The 21,169-nt window shown below is 42.8% G+C and overlaps 1 protein-coding gene across 1 annotated transcript; it reads left to right on the forward strand.

Annotated features, from left to right (window-relative positions):
* Positions 1-1,303: 1,303 nt before the first annotated feature.
* kcng4a (potassium voltage-gated channel, subfamily G, member 4a) lies at positions 1,304-19,923 on the forward strand. Its single transcript, XM_055648927.1, has 2 exons — positions 1,304-3,065; positions 17,798-19,923. The coding sequence occupies exons 1-2, from the start codon at positions 2,223-2,225 to the stop codon at positions 18,596-18,598; spliced, it is 1,644 nt and encodes a 547-aa protein (XP_055504902.1). The 5' UTR covers positions 1,304-2,222; the 3' UTR covers positions 18,599-19,923.
* The last annotated feature ends 1,246 nt before the right edge of the window (positions 19,924-21,169 follow it).

The raw sequence follows: 21,169 nt of genomic DNA on the forward strand, positions 1-21,169 counted from the left end.
TGAAAGCAACAATACAAAGCCTCGGCGCTTTCTTCGCGCTTCTGGCGAACTTTCTCCAGAACAAAATGCATGAAATTCAACGAAAGGGGTTTGCAAGCGAACCGTGTGGCTAGGTCCCGTTTGATTGCTGCGCCCTCTTGCCCCTGATCCGTTAGTTAGTCCCAACGCCCTGCCACGTCGGGAAAAGCTATCGAGCAGTGCGATACCTCGGCAAAAGTTTCTTCCATGGCTGTAAGCGGTCGATTAGATTGATCCAGTCCCTTGCATTCAGACTCCAAGTGTGTGCGCTTCAAGTGTAAGGAGTGCATTTGAAGCTCTCTCCCCGACGATCAGAGCGACCAGCCCCGTCCCTGCCCAACCTCCCCCTGTCTTCTGGGGACGCCGGTAAACTGGAGACCCGCGTAACAGCGCAACAGCCTCCAGGACTGCCCCCTACAAAGAGATGGTATCGGCGTCGCGATTTCAACCATATCCTTTTCCGCGGAGACCGGAGAGAAGCGAATGCGAGTGCAATTGAAGACCGATTTCAGGGCAAGCTTTTGCTGACAATGGACTTTGATTTTGGGAGTCTGTGGCTCCCGGTTCCCGGAACATGCAAGAGATGGTCCTATGGATGTTAATGTCCTGTGGATGTTAACTGTCTCCGCAGTGAAGGTAAGTTTCGTCAATTTCTCCGCGTGGTCTTCAGTTCGATATTTTTGCTGTTCATTCATGATTAGAATCGTCTTTACCCACTCCCTGTACCGGACGCCCCGGGATGTCTTAAACCACCCTGTCCGTTCACCAGCAGGGCCGCGCGAAATTCTACAGATAGCCCAGCCGATGCTGTCTGATCCGTTGAGTTTCTCCAGCACTTTGGCTTTAACCCACCAGAGAGGCGAGTTTGAAAATACGGCCCCAACTTGACAGGGAGAAGTGGGAAGACTATTTCCATGGGTATATTGCTCCTTTATCCTCACTTGCCCAATTAACATTTAACATTTAAATCCCATTTGATTTTTTATCCGAGGGTTCAGAGAGGTCAAGTTAGGCACACCTCCGCGCATTTCAGGGTGGGTATATTGAATATAGAAACAAAGAACTGCAGATGCTGGTGTATACCAATGATAGACAAAGTGCTGGAGTAACTCAATAGACAATGGGTGCAAGAGTAGGCCATTCCGCCCTTCGAGCCAGCACTGCCGTTCACTGTGATCATTGCTGCAGTACCCTGTTCCTGCCTTCTCCCCATATCCCCTGACTCCGCTATCTTCAAGAGCTTTATCTAACTCTCTCTTGAGATAATTAGTATGCAGAGAATTGACCTTCACTGCCTTCTGAGGCAGAGAATTCCACAGATTCACAACTTTCTGGGTGAAAAAGTTTTCCCTCATCTCCGTTCTAAATGGTTTACCCCTTATTCTTAAACTGCGTACCCTGGTTCTGGACTCCCCCAACATCGGGAATATGTTTCCTGTCTCTAGCGTGTCCCAGTAACTCAGGGGGTCGGGCAGCATAAAGAATCAGACAGAAGAAAGGTGTAGGAAAGAATTGCAGATGCTGGTTTAAATCGAAGGTAGACACAAGGTAGAAGGTCTGAAGAAGGGTCTCGACCCGCAACGTCACCCATTCCTTCTCTCCACAGATGCTGCCTGTCCCGCTGAATTACTCCAGCTTTTGTGTCTGTCTCGAGTATAATGAATGCCGGATGCACAGTACAAAGTTAGATTATTCCTTACCAAACGCATACTTCTTTGAGTAACTCCAAACCGTCAACAGAAATGGTTGTGGGCACGGCAAGTGAAATTAATCCTTATCTTAGTTAAGACGGAGATAACGAGGAACTGCAGGCGCTTGAATCTTGAGTAAAACATGAAGTGCCTGGAGGAACTCAGTGGGTCAGGCAGCGTCTGGGGAGGGAGATAGACAGGCGTTTCAGGTCGGGGCCCTTCTTTAGACTGATTGGTGTAGGGATGAGATCAATTAAGACCGGGTTTAAAACAATGTTGCATCGTACTCCTGAGAACTCATGAATGGAGTTCCAGCCAACGGAAGCAGGGTTTACATCACCCAAATGAAAACGCGGAGAAATACTTAGAAACTGTTGAAAACACTAACAAATTAAAGGTTCAGATTGATGACCTGTTGTTACTCTATCAGACCGTGCTATAGGATATTGAGTCCCGTCCTAAGCACGAAGTCAATGCTTCTTGCTACTAAGTGTTCCGCTTTGGTCCTGACTAATGATCGTAAAGGCGCACTCTTTCTCCGTCTTAACTCTGTTCTCTGTCCACAGATGTCTTTGCCGCTCCCTGCAACGCACTGATTCCACCATGCCCATCATTTCCCGAGGCAGCGACAACTACAGTAACCTGAGCGACTCGTCGTGTAGTACCTTGAATCAGATTGCTCCCTTAATACACGTTGAGACTTGCCCTGCCAAAGGGGCTTTCTATCGACGGTCCGCAAGGGTCCGCCGTGCAAGTCAAGCGAGCTCCACCGATCAGAAGCGGCACATCATCCTCAACGTGGGGGGCACCAAGTACTTGGTGCCTTGGCTAACTTTGGATGAGTTCCCACTGACCAGACTCGGGAGATTAAAGTTTTGCCGCAACTATGAAGAAGTCGTGCAGATCTGCGACGATTACGACGAGGCGTCCAACGAGTATTTCTTCGACCGGAACCCGTGCGCTTTTCGCATGATCATCACTTTCATATCTGCTGGGAAGCTGCGGCTTCTGAGGGAGATGTGCGCCCTTTCCTTCCAAGAAGAGCTGGCGTACTGGGGCGTGGATGAGGCCAACCTTGAGGCATGTTGCCGCAGGAAGCTCATTCAGAGAGCCCGAGAGGTGGCCAAGATCAGGCGAGGAGAGACAGTGGAGGTGGAGAATGATGAGACCAATGTCCTCCCGGTCGCCCACAGCAAGTTGAGTCATTTCATGAACAAACTCCGAGATATGGTGGAGAATCCTCAGTCTGGACTTCCTGGCAAAGTGTTTGCCTGCGTCTCCATTATATTTGTCACTATAACGGTAGTTAGTCTTTGCATTAGTACAATGCCAGATTTAAAGTCGGAAGAAGACCGGGTAAGTCCCCTAATTTCACAAATGTTCACAAATGTTCGGTCCGTATATTTGATAGTCCCACTAGTTCGTTGTATCTGTGGCGAGAAACTTCTCATAAATTTATATCCTTGCAGCATTTAACATCAGGGCCACTAATACCGTGTTTTCCATTAAATGGCTTTCAACACGCTAGATGACTATATTGTCATACTCATAGCTAAGATCCCAATAGCGAAGTTGATGCCAGTAAAATGATATCTGGACCTTTTTTAGAGAGTGCCTGAGACAAAAGTTTTCAAGATTCGAAATATGTTTGACAACCAAGGAAAACCTACCACAATGAATCCGAATATAATCTTATTAATCAGTGTAATGGGGCTTTCTGACTCTAAAAGCTTATTTAGATATGTAAAAAGGAAAAGATTAGTGAAGACAAATGTAGGACCCTTGCAATCAGAGACAGGTGCATTTATAACGGGAAACAAGGAAATGGCAGAAAAGTTAAACAAGTACTTTGGTTTTGTCTTCACTAAGGAAGATACAAACAATCTCCCAGAAATACTAGGGGGCCGATGATCTAGTGGGAGGGAGAAACTGAAGGGAATCCACATTAGTCAGGAAATGGTGTTAGGTAAACTGTTGGTACTGAAGGCAGGTAAATCCCCAAGGCCTGATGGTCTACATCTCAGGGTACTCAAGGAGGTGGCCCGGGAAATCGTGGATGCATTGGTAATAATTTTCCAATGTTCTCTCGACTTTGGATCAGTTTCTGTGGACTGGAGGGTAGCCAATGTAACTCCACTTTTTAAGAAAGGAGGGAGAGAGAAAACAGGGAATTATAGACCGGTTAGCCTTACATCGGCTGATCACATCGGTAGTGGGGAAGATGCTGGAGTCGATTATTAAAGATGTACAGCAGTGCATTTGGAAAGCAGTGACAGGATTGGTCAAAGTCAGCATGGATTTATGAAGGGGAAATCATACTTGACTAATCTTCTGGAATTTTTTGAGGATGTGACAAGTAGAATGGATAAGAGAGAGCCAGTGGATGTTGTGTATCTGGACTTTCAAAAAGCCTTGGACAAGGTCCCACACAAGAGATTAGTGTGCAGAATTAGAGCACATGGTATTGGGGAAGGGTATTGTCATGGATAAATATCTGGTTGGCAGACAGGAAGTAAAGAGTAGGAATTAACTAGTCCTTTTCAGAATGGCAGGCAGTGACTAGTGGAGTGCCGTAAGGCTCGGTGCTGGGACCCCAGTTATTTACAATATATATTAACGATTTAGACAAAGGAATTAAATGTGACATCACCAAGTTCAAGAGTCAAGAGAGTTTTATTGTTATGTGTCCCAGATAGGACAATGCAATTCTTACTTGCTGCAGTACACCAGAACATCTAAACATAATACAGAATGGGAGATAAAAGTTCAGTGTGTCTATAGACCATAGACGATATATAAACAATAAATAAAAGATAAAGTGCAATAGTAATAATAGACTGTTATTGTTCGGAGCTTATTTGGTGTTGTGTTTAATAGCCTCATGGCTGTGGGAAAGTTTGAGGATGACACAAGTTTGCAGATGACACAAAACTGGGTTACAATGTGAGCTGCGATGAGGATGCTATGAGGCTGAAGGGTGACTTGGATAGGTTGGGTGATTGGGCAGATGCATGGCAGATGCAGTATAATGTGGATAAATGGGAGGTTATCCTCTTTGGTGGCAAGAACAAGAAGGCAGATTATTATCTAAATGGTGTCAGATTAGGAAATGGGGAGGTGCCACGAGACGAGGGTGTGCTTGTACATCAGTCACTGAAAGTAAGTTTGTAGGTACAGCAGGCAGTGCAGAAAGCTAATGGCATGTTGGCCTTCATTGCGTGAGGATTTGAGTTTAGGAGCAAGGAGGTCATACTGCAATTGTACAGGCCCCCGATGAGACTGCATGTGGAGTATTGTGTGAAATTTTGGTCTCCTAATTTGAGGAAGGACATTATTGCTATTGAGGGAGTGCAGCGTAGGTTCACCAGGTTAATTCCTGGGATGGCGGGACTGACATATGATGAAAGAATGGATCGACTGGGCTTGTATTCACTGGAATTTAGATGTATGAGAAGGGATCATATAGAAACAAAATAAAATTCTTAAAGGATTGGACAGGCTAGATGCAGGAAAAATGTTCCCAATGTTGAGGGAGTCCAGAACCAGGGGTCACAGTTTAAGAATAAGGGAGGCCATTCAGGACTGAGATGAGGAAAACATTTTTCACCCAGAGAGTTGTGAATCTGTGGAATTCTCTGCTACAGAAGGCAATGGATGCCAATTCACCCTAATGGTTTCAAAAGAGTTAGATTTAGGTCCTAGGGCTAAAGGAATCAAGGGATATTGGGAAAAAGCAGGAACGGGGCACTGATTTTAGCTGATCAGCCATGATTATATTGAATGGCTCAAAGAGTCGAAAAGCCTATTCCTGCATCTATTTTTCTATGTTTCAATGCCTAAAAAATTGGCTCATTGGCACACATTTTGTATATGCAAATGGTGCATAACAGTTGGATGTTGGATTGTTTTCCCTTTGTATAGCAGCAATCTGAAATTGACCTAAATGTGTGTGCCTATGTCAGTGTATGTGTGCGTGTGTGTCAGTGTGAGTGTGTGTGTGTGAGGGTGTGTGTGTGTGTGCATGTTTCACATGGGCTACTGTTTGCCTTGTATAGGTCACAAGGTTAATGATGCCAGCTGGCAAGGGTGGTGGTGGAAGCAGATACTATGATGTTATTTAAGAGGTTTTAGGTGAGGCACATGGATATGCAGGAAATGGAGGAATGTAGATCATATGCAGGCAAAGGAGATTAGTTTAACCTGGCATCATGTTTGATACAACTTTGTGGGGTGAAGGGCCCACTCTACTGGTCTATGAACTATGTTCTATATATATTGGGCACCCACACATTTCCTCCGCGGTTGATAGAAGTCAGTATTTGTGGAGGAAACCTATCATTTGATGCTAGCTCAAAATTCTTAAAACACAGAGCCCAGAGTCTGTGAATGACACAGAATTAAAAGGCATAGAAACATAGAAAACATAGAAAATAGGTGCAGGCCTTCGAGCCAGCGCCGCCATTCCTTGTCATCATGGCTGATCGTCCCCTATCAATAACTCATGCCTGCCTTCTCCCCATATCCCTTGACTCCACTAGCCCCTAGAGCTCTACCTAACTCTCTCTTAAATCCATCCAGCCTCTCCACCCTCTTATTGATCTTGGCATCTCCCCATTTGAGGGCTTTATGATTGGCATTGCAGAGAATTAATGTGGTGCTTTGATCACAGAGTTCATGTTGCAAGTTGTTCCTGCAATTACTGGTCCCTAGATCATCCTCAAGCTTTGCAAGCTGTACAGGTTATATCCAGCACGCGTTTAGTGCACTAAAGGAGAATGAGATCACATTTCTATGCACGTTTGTAATACCAATTGCTTTAATATGAATCCTTGCCTTGTGTGAAAAAATGCTTTTGTTACAAGTACTACTCCAGAGTCCTGTGCATCAAATGTAGGTTGCACTTCAGTTCTGAGAAAATGTTACACCATGAGTCACCCTGTTGTGTTGTGCAGTAGTGTTAGCAGGTACTGTGACTGCGCCACAGCTCCAGTAATCAGGTTTACGTCTGATGTCCAGTGCTGTCTTTGTGGAGTTTGCATGTTGTCCCAAGGGGATTCTCTCGGGGAATCCTGGTTTCTTCAGAATCCAAAAGATGTGTTTACTTGTTGTATGAAGTTTCACTGTAAATTCCACACCCCACCCCACCGCCTCAAATGTAGGCAAGGAGAGGAGTAAGGTGTTCACGGACATGCAGAAGAGAGAATCAATTAATGATAAATATGTGGGGCAATTAGACTGATGGCATTGCTCTGAGAACCTGCGTAGACCTGATGAGAAATGAGAAAATGCACTCTTGTCAGGCACTCAATTTCAATGCTGTTTATATAGCTGTGTACCTCATTTTTTTGTATAAGAGATGTACAGGAATTTAAGTTGTTGGGTTTCTAGGGACAGTTGCATGTATTATGCAATAGTATTATGTGTTAGCTAAATGTATTAGGTATAAGGAGTGTCTGGGCACACTTGAATTGTTTCTGTGGAATGACAGGTTGAGGGGAGACCTGATAGAAGTATATAAAATGATGAGAGGCATAAATAGGTTGGACAATCAGAACCTTTTGTCCAGGGTGGAAAAGGTCAAATCCTTGAGGCAAAGCATTAAGGTGAGAGGGGCAAAGTTTAAAGGAGATGTGCAGAGCAATTTTTTTACACAGATTGATGGATGCCTGGAACACGCTGCCAGGGCTGGTAGTGGAGGTGGATATGATGATGGCATTTCAGAGGATTTTGGATAGGTATGTGGATATGCTGGGAATGGAGGGATATGGATCACATGCAGGTAAACGAGATTAGTTTAGCTTCCGTCACATTTCAGCACGGACAATGTTGGCCAGAGGGCCTGTTACCTGTGCTGTTCTGGTTTAGGTTCTCATGTTATGGGGTGAATGCGTGCGTCCTTTCCTCCGTCACTTCCATCTTACACTTATGCTTCATCACAATAGTGACAGCACATTACAAACACTCTGCAATGTGCAGTCATTACAAATACAAATTACAAATGTACGATGTCTGTTTTCTCCTCCTTTCTTATTATTTCGAAGATTGTAAATGTTTCAACAGAACAAAATTAGTTGTTGAGAGAGAAAGCTTTGCAAATAAGGGCATTTATAATAACTTTATGTGCTTTAATGTGAAGATACCAAACAAGATTTTGACATTTCAAGATAATTGCTGTACATTAGAAGAGGGAAATGTTTAGGCAGAACTCAAACCAAACTTTGCCGTATATTAAATAGAAATTGGTAAAGTAAGAGAACTTCAAGTTAACATAGATTAATGTGAATAAATATGAAACTTTCATTAAAGTTTTGTATGTAAGAATTTGGTTTCTGAATTCTGGCCCAAACAGATAGACTTTAAGATTTTTACCCTTGATCACATCTGTGTCCTACTGTGTTCCAACTTTGTCAGATCAGAGCCCATCATATTAAAATGGAGAGAGATTTATCAATGCCTAAACTTGCAATGGAAATGTAGTCATGATTGTTCAAACAAATTTCATTTTGAACTATTAACACCAAATGTTATTTTCCCTTGACACAATTGACCCAGTTCTATGAAAAAAAGCTGCCAATTTTCATTCAGAGTTGATTCAAGTTAATCTAAAAAAATGGGAACTTTGGTGATAATTAGCTTATACCCTTCTTTGTGAGGGAGCAAAAATCTAACAATCCTAGCAAAAATCTAACAATCCAACCCATATTGGTTGGACAATATTTTGGTAATCAATCCAAATATATATAGATAAGTATGAAGGAACTGCAGATGCCGGTTTAAACCAAAAATAGACACAAAATGCTTGAGTAACTCTTCACCCATTCCTTCTGTCCAGAGATGTTGCCTGTCCTGCTGAGGTACTCCAGCATTTTGTGTCTATCAAATATATATAGACTTGAGTAACTCATCAAGCTAATATCTTCTTCTTGCTTATGGCGTGCACAGCCTAAAGTTGTAAGACAACTTGTTATGTTTGATCTTCTGTTTGTGCACGCCAGGTTGATTGCTTTCGCCGAAAAAGTGTGTACCACACGAAGGTTGCAATCTCACACCCCAAGCTAATATCATATGCCATGTACAATCTAAATGTATTTGTTTTGGCAATTGTATTTTTCAGCTTGATATGATTTTGCTTTAATACAACATAAACTCTTTAGGGTAATGTTTCTGTTAAAGTTAATTCTTATTTACTTTTATCCAAGTATTGAAAATGTTTTAATTAGTGAAGCTTTTTTAATGGTGAAAACATTTAGTAGATGCAGATCTGATTTCATTTCTATTTTTGAAATGCAAAACAGATCACAATCCAATTAATTTTGGTGACTCAAACACATGCAAAATCTGAACACCAACCATTGATTTTTGATGCCTATTTTCATAGGCATCAAAAATTGCTGACAAACAAGCCAATTATTTTATAATATTAGAAATGTCAGGTTTAAAATTTCTATTTGCCTGTATGTATTCATCTGTATGTAGACAATTTTAACATCAAATGAGAACACAGGTGGCAAGAACACGGTCCTGGCAATCTTGGTCCATGTCAAAGGCAAGGAACTTCAAATTCAATGATTCAATAATTCTTACTTTATTGTCGCATGTTTCTAGGTACAGTGAAATTCTTTGTTTTCATACAATGCACAACGCACTCAAAGAGTCACCACATTCTGGCAAAAACAAAGTTACAAAGGTACTCATTAGAGTCATGTTAGCCCATCTTCATTCTCGGTAGCCCCCACCACAGCTAGATCCATCTTTGTTCTCGGTGCCACCCACTCCTCTCTCATTCCCGACGGGTTCCACTTCATTACATAAACCTAGAGATAATAATTTAATGTAATTTTGTCATTTTTGGCAAAGATCTATTTTGGCCAAGTCTCATCTAAATCAGATAAATGTAGTAGCTTTTACAGTGGTATTTGAAGAAGAATGGCTGTGATACCATGACCAACAATCATCCCTCAATCAATCACCCTTAGCAGATTATCTGGTCATTTATTCCATTGACGTTTGTTGGAGCGATGGTGTGTGTAAAGTAGCCACCACATTCCCTACAATACCCATAATAACTTTTCAGAACAATATTTTGACCGTGCACAATTTTTTGTCATGGAAGGCTCCACAAATACGAGCTTTTCCGTCACTGGTCACACCCGAAAAGGCTTATATAAGAGTCTAGTACCTGTTGCGACAGTTGGCAGTATGTGAAGAAAAAAATTGTTGGAAAAACAATTAATTTTTGACATTCACTTCCATGTTATCGTATGATGCACGTTATTCTTGCCAACGATGATTTTTTGGAACATGAAAGGTTATGAGGCCAGATCAATCCATTTGACATCGAGCCTTGCCAACCGCTGCTCAGCTCCATTCTGCAAACACAACTCCTTTTAATTTTCCCACTGACTTACTTTAATTCCTGGTCCACCAATGCCTTGATTTAAAAATGGCCAAATGCCTTAATGGACTCAATTGTCCATTTCCCTGTTATCACCTCTGTTTGTATTATTCCAGGATTCCTAATCTCCATTGCTCCATCTTGAACATGCCTTTTGCTGTCTGTTCCTAGGCTTCCCCCCCCCCAATGCACACACACTTTCCTCCCCCATCCCACCTCTTCCACCAACTGGACCCATCTACCATCAGTTTCTTATTTGGTTGTTTCATGAAAGCCACCCCAGCTGTCTATTATTATCCTAAAGGGATTTGGTGTTAAATTCAGTTTGAAAATTACTTTCATAATCTTTTTATTGCGTTAAAAGGATTATTTAAATATAACTTATTTTCATTAAATCATTATATTTCTACTACTGTAGCCTTCCATTAGGCTATAACTCTACTACTTTCCAGATGAAATCTTTCCAATTGATTTCTCCTCCCAGTCCAAGCGTCCTAATTATTATCATGTCTCCTGATAATAACCTGAATGTATTTAATTAAATCCTTCTTGCTTCCATTGGGTCATCTCAAAAAAAAGATCTTCCAAGAAAAGATCATTCAACCTCTTTCATCAGTTCATAAATTCATGTGATAAGAGTAGAATTAGGCCATTCGGCCCATGAAGTCTACTCCGCCATTCAATCATGGCTGATCTATCTCTCCCTCCTAATCGCATTTTCCCCATAACCTCTGACACTCGTACTGATCAGCTTTCACCTTTCCTCACACCTGTATTGCCGATGCACTAAATCATCTGTACTGCTTTTGTTCAGCAAAGTGCCACAGCATAGCTGACTTGAAATGCTTTCACTAGACATAGCACAGGTTCCACTGTGTAAGACAAGCCAATGATAAACCAATGCACATCATTTTTATAAGCTGCAATAGGTAACTGTTCAACATATTCAAAGATCAAAGTCACAAAGTTGCGATTAAAAAAAAAACATCTTCCCATTTTTAGTTTATTACACAAACAAAGAAATGGGAGGGGGGGGGCAGTTGCCAAGAACGAGGGACCTGACAGCAGGGGGCTGCTGATAATAAAGAAGCACCCGGTGGGAGAGAGGGGGGCAGGTGCCGAGACCAGAGGGACCGTGGAGACTCTGAGCACTTTTATAACTTTGTCAGCGCCAGATACCTGAAAACTCTTTGCGTATTTTGTGTGTTGCGCACAAAATCAAATAATTTCACTGTACCTAGGTACGTGGGGAAATAAAATTCTATTGAATGAGTTCAACTTTCAAAAATCACTTTCTCTTAAACTGTTCATTGCCAATTTTCTTTTCATTATTGACCATGACCCGAGTATGCTCGGGGGTGGCACTGAACAGGTTAATAGCAAATACACACTTGCTTTATGTACTTGTAGTGTTGTATTTCTTTTGTCAGGCAAAACCCATTTTATCAAATATACGATTAACATTCTGATTGCACAAGGCTTTGTGTATGTTGCTTCAGGATAGTTAACTATTGGGCTGAGGGTTTTTAATTAAAGACTATCCTTTGCGAGCAGTCACTGGTTGAAAAAACAAAAGCATAGAATCCATTACTTGTAGTCACAGTATGCGATTGGAAATCCTGTTGCCTTTGATTTGACTACAAAATAAATAAGCTCTGGGAGCAAGAAGTAGCATGTGGCCCATTAGACTACGACAGAAGCACAGAGCAGACAGCATGAAAGCTGCTTTCACTAAAGCGTGGCAGACAAATTGAAAGCAAGATAAAAATTCGGAATGAGGTTATTTTACAATTACACTAAATCTCATCGCAAAAGTCAAAGGAACAAAATTATTTAGGTGTAGGAAAAGAACTGCAGATGCTGGTTTATACCAAAGATAGACACAAAATGCTGGAGTAGCTCAGCGGCACAGGCAGCCTCTCTGGAGAGAAGGAATGGGTGATATTTCAGGCGGAGACCGCTCTTCAGTCTGAGATGCTGCCTGAGTTATTCCAGCATTTTATGTCTATCTCCAGAACTGGAGAACTGTGGAGATCTCATGGGTATTCCGGCTGGAGGAAACTACAGTATAAGAAAAAGGGCACAAAAAGCTGGTGTAACTCAGCGGGACAGGTAACACCTCTGGAGAGAAGGAATGGTTGACGTTCCCGGTCGAGACCCATCTTCTGGTGAGGCAGCATCCATGGAGGTGAGGCAGCACCCATGGAGCGAAGGAAATAGGCAATGTTTCAGGTCGAAACCCGTCTTCACACGTTGAGTCACTGGTTGGAAAAAAATAAAAATAGAATCCATTACTTGTGGTCACAGTTTGCGAATGGAAATCCTGGAGACATCTTCTGAAGAAGATTGGAGACTTCTTCTGAAGAAGGGTCTCGACTCAAAACGTCAACCATTCCTTCTCTCCAGAGATGTTCCCTGTCTCACTGCGTTACTCCAGTATTTTAGTCTTTATCTTCAAAATTATTTAGGTCATTGATCCACTTAAACCATATTTTGTGTTGTCCCTACTTTATTTATTTTAAATCTATGCTCCCATCTGGTCTTTATGTGCTTTATTAACGTTACTTACCAGGTACATATTCATCTGACTTTTAAACCCACCAATTGATTATACGTTTAGATTCTTCTGCGACAACATTGTCACAATTCTATTGAAAAGTTCTTCATACATTGAGTTCTAAATGCTAATTTCAAATCTGAGGTATGCGCAGGCATCGCCACATCTCACTGAAGTGCCTTTTTTGTTTCACAATAAAACAACATTTCACAAGGTTTCCAGCTGGGTGAACGGATGAAACATCAGCATTTGAATTTCTAGCAAATGCCTCTATTGCTGAAAAGATAAATTTAATAAACTGTGAGAAAAGCGTTCAGCCTGCAGCACATAATCACATCTGAGATACAGATGTCTCTTTCAACATGCCTCAAATTCTCAGGCAGCTGATATATTCAATAATTTTTCTTTATGTTCCGTCAGTATATTCAGCATTCAGTTTATATGAATAAACAGCAGTCCAAATGATCCAGATAATGGGATTAATCTCTCGAGATATGTCATTCACAGCAAGGCATTGCCTTTCAATGAGCAACTAATATGTCATGTTGACAGTGTGCCAACTCAGACTCCCAATACATCTGTTGTACAATACGGCTGACAAGTTTAATCATTAAGTACTCTGCACTGCATGCACAGTATAAATAAAATAGCACTGATGAGTTATTTAAACTGAGGAAATAAATTCACTTAACATCCATATGTATGCTGTATGTAGACAGTCTTCTCATTTTATACAATGGCCCGCAAAAGTGATTTTAATACAAGCTATTTATTATTGTTGAGGTCCTTACTGAGTGCAGATGCAGAGTCCAAAGTATCTCTTTTGCAGATACAGCTTGAACCACAGTAATTATTTTTACTCAATGTTAATGAGGCATGCCATGTGAAAGTCTAACTATCACCAGTTCGAAAGTTGAAAATCAACATCGATTTTTGACATGACTTTGATTTCAATTGCTTTTACTCCATGGAGGCCAATCAGTCATTATAATCCCCACAAAACATCAGCATTGTTTCATCCTGCACCATCGTAGCTGACGGCACATTGGTGGAGCTGGTTGAGCTGCTGCCTCATGGCGGCAGGGACTTGGGTTCAATCCTGATCTCGGGGTCTATCTGTGTGGAGTTTGCCTGTTGTTCCTGTCACCGCATGGGTTTCCTCCGGGTGCTCTAGTTTCCTCCCACATCCCAAATGGGCGGCATGGAGGCGCAGCAGTAGTTGTTGCCTTCCACCACTTGCAGCACCGGAGACCCGGGTTCAATCCCGACTATAGGTGCTGTCTGTATGGAGTTTGTACGTTCTCCCCGTGACCGCATGGGTTTTCTCAGAGATCTTCAGTTTCCTCCCACACTCCAAAAACATACAGGTTTGTAGATTAATAAGCGAGTTCGGTATTCCAAAAATGCAAGGAATCATGGGATTTGTCAAAGGTCACTAGTGATAAACATCCCCGGCAACCGTGCCGCCGCATGCACACAGACCCGCGCCCCATCCGCAGCCAGGATCGAACCCAGGCCAGCGCCACAAGCACTGCCGAACCGCCACTGGACCGTGTGTGTGTGTGTGTGTGTGTCCTGGAGCGCCCCAACCGCTTCTGGGGGCGGGCAGAAACACCCGGGGCGAACCCGGACTGACGGGACACCGGTCGCCACAACGGCGGTCTGGGCCCACAGCCAGCATGGAGAAGAAGTGCCAACTCCGGCCCAACTTCGCCCGTCCCGCCAGGCCAACTGACAGCCCTGGACCGACGGGACACCAGCCCGCCACAGTGGTGGCCCAGGCCCACAGCCAGCGCGGAGAAGAAGCACCAACTCCAGCTGAAATCTGCCTGTCCCGCTAGGTTAACCAACAGCCCTGGACTGGCCCGGAGCAGTGGAGCTAGCACTTGTTCTCCGCGCCGACTGCAAGCCCAGGCCGCCACCACAACTGGCCGGCGCCCCCGCAGCCCCCAGGGCCACCCTCGACATCCGCCCCCCCCCCCCCCCCCCCCCCCCCCAGACAGGGACGGGACTCCCAGGAGGGGACAGGGACAGCAGTAACTCAACAGCGCCGGAGACCCAGGCCCGATCCGACCACGGATGACACACAGGTCTGCACCCATGTGGCAGCACAGCCGCCGAGTGACCCATGACCTAGGCATGCACAGTCGGAATACCGAACTCCCTTATTAGCTTGGTATAATTGTAAATTGTCCCACGTGTGTGTAGGATAGTGTGTTAGTGGGCGGGAATCGCTGATCAGTGCGGACTTGGTGGGCTGAAGGGCCTGTTTCCGCGCTGTACCTCAAAAAATAAAATCATGCGGGTTTGTAGGTTAATTGGTCTCTGTAAATTGCCCCTGGGGTTAAGGGAGTGGATGTGAAAGTAGGATGACCTAGAACTAGTGTGAATGGGTGAGTGATGATCAGTGTGGACTCGGTGGGCCAGAGGAACTGATTCCATGCTGTATCTCTAACCCAAACTAAATGTGGTTAATTGGAAAGATATTGTACGGTAAAATTGGGTTAGCAAAATGTGAAAATTAGTAGATCTGCAACAGACTGTTGCTGCTGGTATCTGGAGCATCAAACAATCTGCCAGAGGAACTCAGCAGATTGAGAGGCTTTTGTAAGGAAGGGAGGGGAGGAATAGTCAGCATTTCAGTGTGCTGAAATTGAAATGTCGACAATTCCTTTCCCCTCACAGATGTTGCTTGGCGTTCAAAGCTCCTCCAGCAGAGCACTAGTTTATAAATTAGATGCCTCACAGCAAATTCCTCTTCCTCTTCTTTGGGTTGGATTTTCTGTTTTTCATATTTCTAGAATATTTTTCACTCATCCGTATAAATTGTTTATTGGTTAGAATGGTTAGATTGAGATTAATGGAATTCATTGTTAGATTTTTCTTTAACTATTAAATAAGTTAACAACGTCATGTGGATTACTGCACAATCAGGATGGATACACTTTTCTTGCTTTGTGTATTCCAGTGCAAGTTAAACAATTCCCATGCTAGATTAATGTAAAATATCAATTTAGATTTATTAAACTCAATGAAGGGTCAGATAACAGATATGCTGCAGTGTAGTCAGACTTTTGTCATCTTTTCACTGCATCAACAAAGCTAAAAGTTGGAGCAAAAAAGAATGAAGCCAATGTTAGCCAGTGAATGTATGACACATTCTTATAATAGGTTCATAAATCATAGGAGCGGAATTAGGCCATTTGGCCCTTTGAGTCCACTGCACCATTCCATCTTGGGCTGATCTATTTTTCCCTCTCAACCCCATTCTACTGGCTTCTCCCCATAAAATTTGACACCCTTACTAATCAAGAACCAGTCAATCGCCCCTTAAAAAATATCCAAATGACGGGCTCCACAGCCTTTTATGACAATGAATTCCACAGATTCACACCCTCTGACTAAATACATTTCTCCTCATCTCCTTTCGAAAGGTATGTTCTTTTATTTTTGGACTATGCCCTCTCATCATAGACTCTCCCATTAGTGGAAGCACCCTCTCCATGTCCACTCTATCCAGGCCTGCTGTTATTTTAATGGATATGTCCTTCCAATTAATAGTTCATTAAATTTCCTTTGTTTTTAAGATATCTAATACCTCCATCAGGATATATGTGAAGTGATAGGGCAACATTTAAGACTTTGCCTTCTATTAGCTAATATCTTCACAGTAATCTATGAACAGGTCTAGATAAAAGCTGAAGTATTAATCCCAGGGCAATGCCCTAAGGAACTCATTTTGCATTGTCTTTGGCCAACTGCTGCCTTCATGTCAACCTATTATTGGATATTAGCTCTGGAGCATGTTCGACTAATCGATTTGAAACTAAGTAATGCTAGTAGGATCAAAGCAAGCCAGTAATTGGTAAGTCAATGCCACTGAATAAGAATAGATACAAATCCTTTGGTCTATTAAGTCCACATCAAACAAAGAACAGCCATTACACATCCCAGTTTTATACACCCCACATTCCCATCTATTCGCTCTAGAATCGCTCACTCACCTGCGCTTTTGGGGCAATTTACAGTGGCTAATTCAACTACCAACTTTATGTCTTTGGGATGTGGGAGGAAACCCACAGAATTACAGGGGGAATGTGCAAACTCAACACAGACAGCAGCAGAGATCAGATTGAATGTGAGTCAATGACCTTTGAGGGGGCAGATCTCCTGACTGCACTATTTTGCCACTCATTGCTGACTGCACCTCCATCTCTTCACCAGTGATGAAGACTAGACTAGGTGACATGCCGGGTCGAGACCCTTCTTCAGACTCTGAAGAAGGTGTTCAGCCCGAAACATCATCTATTCCTTTTTTCCAGAGATGCTCTCTAGTCTGCTGAGTTACTCCAGCTTTTTATGTCTGTCTTTGGTTTAAACCAGCATCTGCAGTTCCTTCCTACACATGACAAATAGACTGGTTGGTGGGAATTGAGTGGATTGGATTCATGCTGCCTTTTGTTGACAGGACCGTTTGAAGTAAGTCCTGGTTTGGAGATGCCAGTGTTATAGTTGTGTCGGAATAACATAGCTATAGACACAGCTACCTCTGGGATACACTCCTGAATGTGAAAGGCAGAATATCATCACTGAACATAGTCTTTCCCAGACACTGCACACTCTGTGGTTTGGTAACTTCCTTTACATCTGAAGAGTAATCAGAAATGCAAATGCCAAGAAAACTCATCGCTGAACTTCAAACACAAACTCTTTGATATTCACCCAACATAACAGGCAAGATCTTGGTTTAATGCTTCTTCCAAAAGGCAGTACATGTCACATTTCCTTAAAATTGTGCTGAAGTTTTAGCATAGGCTACGTGCTTGGTTCTCTGAACACAAGTCTTTGATTTATTAGCAAGAATAATATTACAGGACTTGAGTTAAGTTGACAGCTTCCAGTTTTTAATGAACTGAGTTTTTCCCACTCTCCTCTGAATATTAATAATGGAAGTCTTAATCAGTAATATTAAAGATAAATAAAAGATTAAAACATTTGTCAGATAATAAGTCAAAAAGGAGCAAATCCTTGAATTAATAGTTCATAATCTATGAACTGCTAATTAGATTCATTTAAATAATGCATTTTCTTTTACTAATGCAGTGTATTTATTTATGTTTTGCATTTTGTCCACAGGATAAATGTTCCCAGAGGTGCTATAACATGTTTATAATAGAAACCATCTGCGTAGCCTGGTTTTCCCTGGAGTTTGTGTTACGTTTTATTCAGGCTCGAAGCAAGTGGCAGTTTCTGCGGGGCCCCTTGAACATCATCGACATATTGGCAATTCTTCCGTATTACGTGTCGCTCCTGGTCGACAAAGGACCTGGAGACGGTTACAAATCTTCAGGAAGCAACATCTATTTGGAAAAACTGGGGCTGGTGCTGCGAATATTGCGGGCCTTGAGGATTTTGTACGTCATGCGCCTGGCCAGGCATTCCTTGGGACTTCAGACGTTGGGCCTTACCGTTCGGCGCAGCATCCGTGAGTTTGGACTCCTCCTTCTCTTCCTCTGCGTGTCCGTCACGCTGTTTGCGCCTCTCGTGTACCTTGCGGAGAATAAGGTGGAGAAAGGAGGAGGCTTCAGCAGCATCCCGGCCTCCTATTGGTGGGCCATCATTTCCATGACGACGGTCGGATACGGTGACATGGTGCCTCAGAGTATACCGGGTCGGGTAGTGGCTCTGAGCAGCATCCTCAGCGGGATCCTCATAATGGCGTTTCCCGCAACCTCTATTTTCCATGCCTTTTCCTTTGCGTATTTGGAACTAAAACAAGAGCAGGAGAGAGCCCAGGCTCGGCTGAAATGCATCCAAAAGGCAGAAAAGCATTCCGAGAATGAAGGATTAAATGACACGAGCAATTGTGTTTCTGGAGACCCCGATTGTTCCAGTGAACTTAGTGACAAAGAGAAAAAATCTTTCAATTACTTGTAATTTTAAGGATTGATCCAATATTGCTTCTTACTTGTACCGAATTACATGAATATACAGCACTACGTGGCCATTTGCCCAGGTAACCCGTGATGGTGGTTTATACTCCATACAAATCTACTCCCATTCCATCTACCTCATCTCAGATGTTCACAATATATTTCTATTCCCTCTCTCTATCTCGTTTCATTCTGAATGCATCCAAGATCTCTGTCTTAAACGCTCCCAAAAACAGTGCATTCCACTTGCCAACCTTTTCCTCAAATAAAAAGACACCTATTCTTATTTTCCTTTTGGAATTATTAATTACTATCGTGCACTTATGGCCCCTGGTTAAAGATAGATCAGCCATGATTGAATAACGGCGTAGACCTGATGGGCCAAATGGCCTAATTCTGCACCTTACTTAGAGCATGAATTTATGAATTTATGGTATTGGATTCTTCAACGGGAAGTATTGGGGGTAAATATTAACCCTCATCTTTGGACGGGTCGTGATTGGCTGAGAACTTGAAATTAGACAAAAACCGGAATCCGATTTGCATAAAATCTGCTCCCTTCCTATTAAATTAAACGGCTGAAGGAGCGGCCAACCAGTCCTCACCTTGGAAGAGGGTCACGGGATAAAGCCCCGAAAGGAAATACAGTGCTTCCATTTTAAAACAAATTCCTTTTACGGTACCTCGTGATAGCAGAATTTCTAGGCTTTGAGAAATCCAGCAAGTAACAAAAGGGCCAGTCCAACAGGTCAGTGCCTAATGGATCCAAAGAAGAACCATATGGGTCTACATCCAACAAGATTAATCTGATAATTTCTGCAATATATTCTATGATTGTTTATTATTTGCTTGAACCCCATCTTGAGAACTACCTGTACTCTACCTGAGTGCTGCCCATCCCACTAACAGCAAGTTCCTCTAAATTTACAGGTCTGCCACCAAAAATGATTACTCTTGTGACCAACATCTTCAAACCTCTGAGATCCCACACAAGACGTGTGCAGTGATCGCTCCCCCCTTGCCATTTTCTGCAGCCCCATCACCCTGTAACTACCACCTCCATCCTTGACTCTTGCCTTCCACCTTGTATCATCTCTAGCCCCAAGGACAATGTCTTTCTTCCTCACCGTTAGCTCCCTGAGGGATCTCTCTCCAGCAATACTCCCTTCTTCATAACCTGGTCCTCTACTGAATGTTGAATGCTCCTCCAGGCAACGAGCAGCTAACATATAAACTTAGCTGGTTGCCAGCTACAAAACCTGAAGAAATTATTTGAATATTGATTTCTCTAACGTCAAATAACCCTTAAATCCCTGTCCCACTTTCCTGAGTTACTCACGAATTCTCCCGAGATTTCCCCTTGCTTCAAACTCGGAGAATATCCGTAGCGAGTCCGTAAGCGTCTAAGCGTCCGTGGATATTTTGTAGTGGCTCGCAATGCCAGCCATGGGTAATCGGGGCATCAGGTAAGCCAGGACTTTTTTTCAGCATGTTGAAAAATGTCCACGAGTAAAAAAAATAGCCCCGAGTGCCTACGGCTGGCTATTACCGTAATTCTCCGAGCTTGAATCAAGGAGAAAACTCGGGAGAATTTGTGAGTAACTCGGGAAAGTGGGACAGGGACTTCACTTTCCTTCTGTCTCCGTCCCTCCCCAACCTAGTTCTCTGACTAATTTCACTGCCCTTCTGATTAATTTTACTGGTTGTATGCCTCCTTTGTCACCTTCCCCTCAGCTAACAATGTACCATTGTACATTTCTTTAACATCGTCTGCTTTGATCTGTCGTTTACACGCCTTATCCTTCCATATCTCTAGTCTCTCGCTCCCCTAATTCTCAGTCTGAAGAAGAGTCTCGACTAGAAACGTCAGCCATTCCTCCTCTCCAGAGATGCTGCCTGTCCCCGCTGAGTTACTCCAGTATTTTGTGTCTGTCTTTGGTGTATAGCCAGAACCTGCAATTCCTTCCTACACAAAATTATTTGAAAGATATTTTATGGTTAAAAGCAGCAGGGCATTCACAGATTTCCATCACAACACCTTGTGGCTGCAATCCCAATAACTTCACCCCTCAGAAAGCAAAGTCCTGTAAATACTGAGGCCGTTTCCTCTCCATCTAACCTAAATTCAACCACATCCCACCTCCGATTCTATGCAGCCTCTCTCATGTCTTTGCTTTCTTGGGAAAAACATCCTAACCAGTTTAATCTTTCATGATATTTCTTATCACTTAGTCCCAGTACATCCTTGTAAATCAATTCAAATCAAGTCTACTGTCATATGTACCAGCACAGTAAGATACAGGTGCTATGAAAATCTTGTTTGCAGCAGCATCACAGGTGCATAGACTCAGCTAACACACAACAACAGAAATTATGCATATATTACACATAAATGCCAGAAAACAGTAAAAAGGAAAAGACTGCAAAAAAACTAGACATTAGTTAAAACATATTTAGAAAGTTAAATGAGTCCATGAAGTGCAGGAGGTGGTCTGTGGTGTTCCATGGCTGGGTTAGGGTTAGGGTTGTGCAGATCAGTTCAGGGACCAGACCGTTATAGGAATGTAGTTGTCCT

This window comes from Leucoraja erinacea, chromosome 17 (assembly GCF_028641065.1).
Source record: "Leucoraja erinacea ecotype New England chromosome 17, Leri_hhj_1, whole genome shotgun sequence".
NCBI lineage: Eukaryota > Metazoa > Chordata > Chondrichthyes > Rajiformes > Rajidae > Leucoraja > Leucoraja erinaceus.